This window comes from Carlito syrichta, unplaced genomic scaffold, assembly GCF_000164805.1.
Source record: "Carlito syrichta isolate Samal-C Ts95f unplaced genomic scaffold, Tarsius_syrichta-2.0.1 Scaffold316420, whole genome shotgun sequence".
Classification (NCBI taxonomy): Eukaryota; Metazoa; Chordata; class Mammalia; order Primates; family Tarsiidae; genus Carlito; species Carlito syrichta.
The window spans coordinates 812,677-821,041 of NW_007260516.1; the positions used below are offsets into that span (position 1 = coordinate 812,677).

Genomic DNA, 8,365 nt, shown 5'->3' on the forward strand with positions numbered 1-8,365 from the left:
TCAGCCTTCCAAGTAACTGGAACTATAGGCATGTGCCACCATGCCTGGCTAATTTTTTGACTTATTGTAGGGATGAGGTCTCACCAAGTTGCCCAGGCTGGTCTTGAACTCCTGGGCTCAGGCAGTCCTCTCACCTCTAACTCCCAAATTGCTGGGATTGCAGGCTTGAGCCACCGCGCCTGGCTAAACTTTATTGAAGACAGTGTAAACTAGTATCAGTTTGAGATTCCTTATTTAAGCTATGAATGTTCACTGGCAGTGCAAGTATTTCTTTGGAATAATTATTCACACATAGATGGATATAGAGTGTTTTGTTTTTTTGGTTTTTTTTGAAGAGGAAGTCTCACTCTGTCGCCCAGCCTGGATTGCAGTAGCACAATCATGGCCACCTCAGTCTTGACCTGCTAGATCAGGCGATCCTTCTGCCTCAGGTTTCCAAGTAGCTATAACCACGAGCGCTCACCACCACACTAAGCTAATTTTTTGACTTATTGTAAAGACGAGGGCTCGCCAAGTTGCCCTGACTGGTCTTGAACCCCTGAGCTCAGGCAATCCTCTCGCCTCTGTCTCCCAAAGTACTGGGATTACAGGCATGCACCAGCATTCCCAGTTGATATAAGTTCTATTAAGGATATGAGAAAGTACTTTTCAGGTGAGCTGGTGTTCCTCGCTGCATTTTGATTGAGAAACCATATTTACAGCTGTGAGGGCATGACACTGCTTGAGGTCAACCTACTCTTTGCTGCCTGGGTCTGATCAGGAAGCAGGACTATGGCCTAACTTCCTTTCTCTGCCACTGACTTCCTGTTGCTATGTGGGTACCTTTAGAATTTCCTGACTGAAGAGTAAAGTTTCTTCTGAGCTAAAGGTTATCTCGTGCATACTATGAGCTGATTGCAATAGGCAAGGAAAATACCAAACTTCTCAGACCCCAAAGAGCTGTACCCAGAAACCTACTCAGGAGCTCCTGGAAATGGGGGAAGCAGGTGGTAAACACTTCTTTTTGTTCCCCTCACCTTTCTGCAGACTTTATAGAACAGGGCTGGGAGGCAGGTATTCTTTTTCTCTGTTCACTCTAATTTTGGTTAGTCTACCTTCCTAAATTTGTGCTAATTAGATAATTGATACATTAATGAGGCGATCCTGGAACCTGGCAAACAGCTCCAAGTAATGAATTTTCATGTTACTTTTTAAAATGTTTTTTTCTTGTTCATTCCCCCCAGTCGTCCAGTTAGAAAAAGGTGGGGTTTTTTTTAATTTTTAATTTTTCTAAATTTCTGTTGAGTCAGAGTCTCACTCTGTTGTGTAGGTTGGAGTACAGTGGCACACTAACAGCCACTGCAGCCTCGACCTGCTGGGTTCAGGCGATCCTTCCTCCTCAACCTTCCAAGTAGCTGGAACCACAGGTGGCCACCACTACACCTGGCTAATTTTTTGATTTAGTGTAGAGAGATCTTACCAAGTTGCCCAGGCTTATCTCAAACCCCTGGACTCAGGCAGTCCTCTTTCCTCCACCTCCGAAAGTGCTGGGATTACAGGCGTGAGCTACCGCGCCCGACTCTCTTGCATACTTTTATTATTATTTTTTTAAGTTGGAGTCTCACTCTGTCACCCAGGCTGGAGTGCAGTGGCATGCTCATGGCTACCGCAGCCTCGACCTGCTGGGCTCAGGTGATCCTTCAGTCTCAACTTTCCAAGTAGCTGGAACTACAGGCATGCGCCACTACACCTGGCTAATTTTTTGATTTATTGTAGATATGAAGTGTCGCCGAGTTGCCCAGGTTGGTCTCTAACCTGTGGGCTCAGGCAATCCTCCCACCTTGGCCTCCAGAAGTGCTGGGATTATAGGCATGAGCCATCGTGCCTGGCTGTTACATACTTTTAAAAGCACAACTTGGATTTTTTTATAGGGACAAAATAATTCACATATTGCTGTTACCATGGAAGATGACTTTGGGTTGGGGGGAGGTGGGAGTCAGAGTCATACTTGAGAGCTGAGTTCTTTAGATATTTTTTCCAATTTTTAAAAATTAAAATATAATCCCCATTAAGTGAAGTGCTTAAAAAATTAAGTGTAGGCCATTGCCTTGCATAATACCATCTGGCTTTGTGTTTTTGAGCTATGGCCAGGCCATGTTTTCCTAAGCTTTGGCCCCTTCCCCTGCTTTGGATAGGTGAATCTCCTCTCTCTCTCTCGCTCACTCTCTCTGTCTCTCATATCTCCTGCCTCTAATTTACTTTCTAAATAATCTATATTTTCCAATATATATTTTTAAAAACCTAGTGTATAGCTTGATGATGTTTTCTTTTTCTTTTTTTTTTTTTTTTGAGTTGAGTCTTACTCTGTCCCCCAGACTGGAGTGCAGTGGCACGCTCCCGGCCACTGCAGCCTCGACCTGCTAGGCTCTGGCGATCCTTCCTCCTCAGCCTTCCAAGTAGCCGGAACTACAGGCGCACATTAGTATGCCTGGCTAATTTTTTTATTTATTGTAGAGACTAGGTCTCACCAAGTTGCCCAGGCTGGTCTCGAACCCCTGGGCTTAGGCATTCCTCTCGCCTCGGCCTCCCAAAGTGCTGTGATTATAGACTGAGCCACGGTGCCCAGCCATCTTGACATTTTTTTACACCTATTCACCACAACCCAGGTCGTACTAGGTAATATTTCCCACACCCCAGAAACCTCTTTCAGTCTCCTCTGCTTCTCTGTGCAGGTGAATTTTGCCCATTTGTGAACTTGATATAGATGGAATCAAGCAGTATGTAATTTCTTGTGTCTGACATCTTTCATTTACATTATGTTTGTGAGATTTATCTGCCTAACTATATTTATCCCTCCTCCATGTATTTGTTGTTTGTGTGTGTGTTTGTTGGTCTTAAGTGCAGATGCTTGGTTTAGGACTTGTAAACATAGGGCAATTTGATTTTTTTAAAAGTGGAAACGAGAGAGGGGAGGATGGAGACACTGCTGGGAGATATATTACCATGCTGCCCCAAGGTGGGCTATGAGAGATAAATCTTGTCACTCAGTTCTTGGCCATGTGGGAAGTTTCCAGAGAAAACTGTCTCAGAACAGTTTGGGAAGGGAAGAAAGGAAATGGCATTTATTTGTCTGATGCATGCCTGTCTTTTGATTACCATTCAGTGAGAATCTGCACATAGCAAGTCATCTTTCTCTTTTTAATAGGTGAAACAAGAGTAAAATAAAGAAAAGTAACCATTGAAGGACATGGAATATCTCAAATGAGCAAAACATAGGATAGCAAAGTAGAAGAGGAAAGAGCTTTGCCATTTGTCTTTCTGGCTGCATAAAAGCTACCTTTTTTTTTTTTTTTTAAACCAAGTTCACAGGAAGTCCTGGAGTCTCTGGGTGTGTGTTGGGGAGAACAAAATATGTTCCTTCCACTCCTTCAGAAGTCCTCTTGAGGTTGGAGACACGTTTAGTCAGCTGGAGACTTCCAGTAACTTGGAAGCTGGTGTGACTCTCTGAAGCTTGCCTCTGTCCTGCTTTATCTTTCCTTCTCTCTAGTACAAGACACATTAGTTTCTACCTCCTTTGCACTGATTTCCCCTTCTTCCTTCCTGTTCTTAGTAATCATTTTTCTAAATCTGTATACGTGAAGACTTTTTTTTTTTTGAGTCAGAGTCTCCCTCTGTCACCCAGGCTGGAGTGCAGTGGCACGCTCACGGCCACCGCAGCCTTGACCTGCTGGGCTCAGATGGTCCTTCTGCTTCCGCCTTCCAAGAAGCTGGAACCACAGGCATGCGCCATGATGCCCAGCTAAATTTTGTAAGTGTGAGTTTTATTGTAGATACGAGATCTCACCAATTTGCCCAGGCTGGCCTTGAACCCATGGATTCAGGCAGTTCTCCTCGCCTCGGCTTCCCAACGTGCTGGGATTGCAGGCTTGAGCCACCACGCCCGACCCAAAGACTAAAAAAACTAGCCAGGCACAGTGGCTTATGCCTGTAATTCCAGCACTTTGGGAAACAGAGGTGAGAGGATTGCCTGAGCTCAGGGGTTCAGGACCAGCTTGGGCAACCTGGCGAGGCCTCATCTTTACAATAAATCAAAACATTAGCTGGGCGTGATGGCGCACACCTGTAGTTCCAGCTATTTGGAAGGCTGAGGTGGAAGGATCGTCTGAGCCAAGCAGGTCAAGGCTGCGATGGTCGTGAATGTGCTACTGCACTCCAGTCTAGGTGACAGAGTGAGACTCTGACTCAAAAAACAAAAACAAAAACTGCAATATCATTCGCATACCTAAAAATTAACAGTAATATTTTCAAGTATCTTGTCATTGCCCAAATTTGACTTTTTTCTCATACATGTTTGTTTATTCTTTATTTATTTGCTTATAATTTATTTAAGTCAGCGTTCTATATAAGATCAGTTTGTGATTGGTAGATATGTCTCCTAATTTTTTATTATTATTATTATTATCATTATTATTATTATTATTAGAGTCAGAGTCTTACTCTGTTGCCCAGGCTGGAGTGCAGTGGCACGAGCACAGCTCACTGCAGCCTTGACCTCCTGTACTCAGACAATCCTTCCACCTTAGCCTCCCAAGTAGCTAGGACTACAGGTGCATGCTGCCATGCCTGGCTAATTTTTTATTTTTGTTTTTATTTTGTGTGTGTGTGTGAGAAATCAGGATTCGTTGGGAGGACAGAAAAGTTCCCACAGCAGGAGGGGACCCGAGGAGGTTGCCCAATTTTTAAAAATTTTTTTGTAGAGACGTGGTCTCATTATGTTACCTAGGCTGGTCTCAAACTTCCGGGCCCAAGCATTCCTCCTGCTTCAGCCTCCCAAAATGCTGGGATTATAGGTGTGAGCCACTGCACCCAGCCCTCCTAATTTATTCTTAATCAATATATTTTTGTTATCTCTTCCTCTTTTTTTTTTTTTTTTTTTGAGTTGGAATCTCGCTCTGTCGCCCAGACGGGGGTGCAGTGGCCGCTCCCGACCACCGCAGCCTCGACCTGCTAGGCTCTGGCAATCCTTCCGCCTCAGCCTTCCAAGTAGCCGGAATTACAGGCACGCGCTACCACGCCCAGCTGATTTTTTGATTTATTGTAGAGATGAGGTCTCGCTGCCCAGGCGGGTCTCGAACCGGCGGGCTCAGGCAATCCACTCACCTCAGCCTCCCAAAGGCGCGGGATTACAGGCTGAGCCACCAAGCCCGGCTCTTCTTCTTTTTTTAACCTTGCAATTTATTTATTAAATAAATTTATTGAGTCAACTGACTTGAATTTCCCAGTCTGGACATTGCTGACTGCATTCCTGTGATGTCTGTCGTGTTTCTCTGTCCTTTTTGTTTTTGTCAGCTGTCATTAGATCTAGAGGTTAGATCTAATTTAGCTTCTTTATCTGTCTATCTATCCATCTACCTATCTATCTTATCTATCTCTCTGTCTGTCATCTGTCTGTCATCTATCTTTCTTAGGGGTACAGAGAAGAGTATAACATATAGAATATTGTGTTCTCTTAGTCAAAGGCACATACTGATTGTCACTCTTCTTGTGATGCTGGCATCTAATGATGATCATTGTCCAGACCTGTTATTTTACTAATGACTGCAAAATGATATGCTAATTAAATCACTCCTTTCTTAGTTATTGGCTGGAGCATTCTAGAAAGAAAAATTTTCCTTTATTAACTGTTTGGTTACCCAAAGGAACAGTTTGTGTAGCAGGGACAGGATAAATGTTTGATTTTTTTTTTTGTCCTTTAAGATTTTTTAAAGTAATGAGCTGGTTCTCTGTCATTTTCCAGAGGGACCCAAATATTAAAATCAGTAGCTTTACTGACAGTTCATCTTTGGTGCTAGTGGAGGCCTCTTTGAATTGGATCATGAATTCTTTTCACATAATGCAATCTTTGATAGGATCCTTGCTTTATGGCATGACTAGGGTACTCAGTCCATCCCTTGCATGTACTGACCTAGACTTGAAATCAGTCATATTTCCAGTGAACTTTGGGGATATGGTATTTAAAGACCATGATCTCTGGATACTATGACATACGCTTATTGAACTCCAATAATGTGCCTGTATTTGTATTCTGTTTTCCTCCCTCAAATTATGCATAGGGTACTCTGTTGCTATGATAATTTGACAAACTGGGCATGATGGATCATGCCTGTAGTTCCACCTATTCAACAGGATTGCTTGAGCCCAGGAGTTCAAGGTTGCAGTGAGCTATGATTGTACCACTGCACTCAACCTGTGTAACAGATCAAGAACCTTTCTTTATTTAAAAAAAAAAAAAGGTGCAGTGGCTCATGCCTATAATCCCAGCACTTTGGGAGGGAGGTGAGAGGATTGCCTGAGCCCACCAGGTTGAGACCAGCCTGGCCAACTTGGCGAGACCTCATCTGTACAATAAATCAAAAAATTAGCTGGGCATGGTGGCACGTGCGTAGTTACAGCTACTTGGAAGGCTGAGGTGGAAGGATCGCCTGAGCCCAGCAGGTTGAGGCTGCAGTTGCCATGAGCATGCCACTGCACTCCAGCCTGGATGAGAGTGAGACTCCAACTAAAAAAAAAAAAAAAAAAAAAGAGGTCAGACATGGTGGCTCACACATATAATCCTAGCACTTTGGGACGCCTAGGTGAAAGGATTGCCTGAACTCACTGGTTTGAGACCAGTCTGGGCAACTTGGCAAGACCTCATCTCTACAATAAATCAAAAAATTAGCCAGGCGTGTTGGCACGTGCCTATAGTTCCAGCTACTTGGAAGACTGAGGTGGAAGGATCACTTGAGTCCAGCAGGTCCAGGCTATGATGGCTGTGAGTGTGCCACTGCACTCCAGCCTGGGTGACAGAGTGAGAATCCAACTCAACCCCCCCCAAAAAAAAAACAAAAAAAAGAATTTGACTAAGCAGTTGAATAGATAACAGAGATCACACATCTTCCTTCTGAACTCTGTTCAAGCACTCAGAACATCTGATACTATCTAATTCTTTCTCTCTTAAAACGTTTTTTTTTTTCCATTTTATTCTTTTGCTCTTTTGTATACTTTATTTTCAGTGTTTTCTAAAATGAACCTGAAGCTTCTGTGTCTTCATTCTCTTTCTTTTCCTTTTCCCCCTCATTAGTTATCTTTCTACCCAGTGACCTTGCCTTCAGGTAAGGCCACAGGCTGTGGAGTGACTAAAGCCCTGTGTGTACTTATCATGGGGGGAGAGGAGGTTGGAAGCGCTGTCCTCAGAGTGGAATGATTTCCAGTGTGCCCTGTGTTGATCATGGTGCATGTGGCTGGTCTCTTTCTGTTGGAAATAGACTAATGGCACGGTGACACCATTACTCTTGCTTTACTGTTCTGCATGACTAAGGAATATGCAGACTAACCTATCTGCCGGCTTCTGTGGCAGCTAGAAGCTTAGTAGTTCGACTGAAAAGCAAAAGTAAAAAAAGATCCTCAGGGAAAGTGCAATCCTTAGGTCAGATAGAAAATTGCAACTTGCTGAATTGTCAAGAGCTTTAAAAGTGGGAAAAAAATCTGAGCGATTTGTAATTTCCCTGATTGGCTTTTTCTCCCTGTTTCTTTTAGATGCAGTTCGAACATTAAGCAATGCCGAGGACTATCTTGATGATGAAGACTCCGATTAATTTCCATCTGGAGCTTTGGATCTAAAACTTCTGTTGCTTTTGCCTTTCTAAAGCTTTATCTTTGCCAGAAGAGTGTTGGTAACTGTAAAAAAAAAAAAAGTATATATGAACATGGCAGCATTGCACTGTGTTTGAGTAGCACTTGTAAATGAATTGTTCTCACCTTCAGTTTGCCAATATCAGTGACTGGATACTTTGCTGTATAAAATACATTATGTTCATCAGAGTAGAACCAGAGGAGATTATGTCTATTTATCAAGCTAAAGGAATTTTAAGAATTTTTTTCTTTAAAAGAATCTGAATTTTTTTTTTTTTTTTTTTTTTAGTTCTTTACCTCAAGGATTGAGATATTTTGAATGGAGTTTGAAGGGGGAAAATGCTTCCTATAATAAACCAAAATACTTAGAAAATCGTCAGCTATTCTGACAAAAATAAACATTTTAAGAGACTTTATTCCTTTTGTCTGTGGTATCACTCATTGCTGGTAAATAAATAAAACTTTTTATATTTAGGTTATAACTGATTTTATTTTAATTATACTTCTATTTATTAGCACAGAAGAATCATGACAGCCACATTTCATTTCAACTTCTCATATCTGCTTTGATTAAAGTCAAGACAATAATCTTTGAGAAGATACATGTCAAATATATAATTTCAATAATTATGAGACTTTCAGTTTTTATCTCCAAGGTTGTGGTTAGAGTAAAGAAACTCAGCAACTCATTATAGTTCACTTAATCTTTGAA

The 8,365-nt window shown here is 42.3% G+C and overlaps 1 protein-coding gene across 1 annotated transcript in view; it reads left to right on the forward strand.

The window, feature by feature from the left end:
• The window catches only part of OSTF1 (osteoclast stimulating factor 1), a 57,627-nt gene extending 49,505 nt beyond the window's left edge, over positions 1 to 8,122 (forward strand). The window contains exon 10 of the mRNA XM_008074371.1: positions 7,558 to 8,122. Coding sequence (XP_008072562.1) covers positions 7,558 to 7,616 — 59 coding nt within the window. The 3' untranslated portion in view covers positions 7,617 to 8,122. The remainder of the gene's footprint in view (positions 1 to 7,557) is intronic.
• The last annotated feature ends 243 nt before the right edge of the window (positions 8,123 to 8,365 follow it).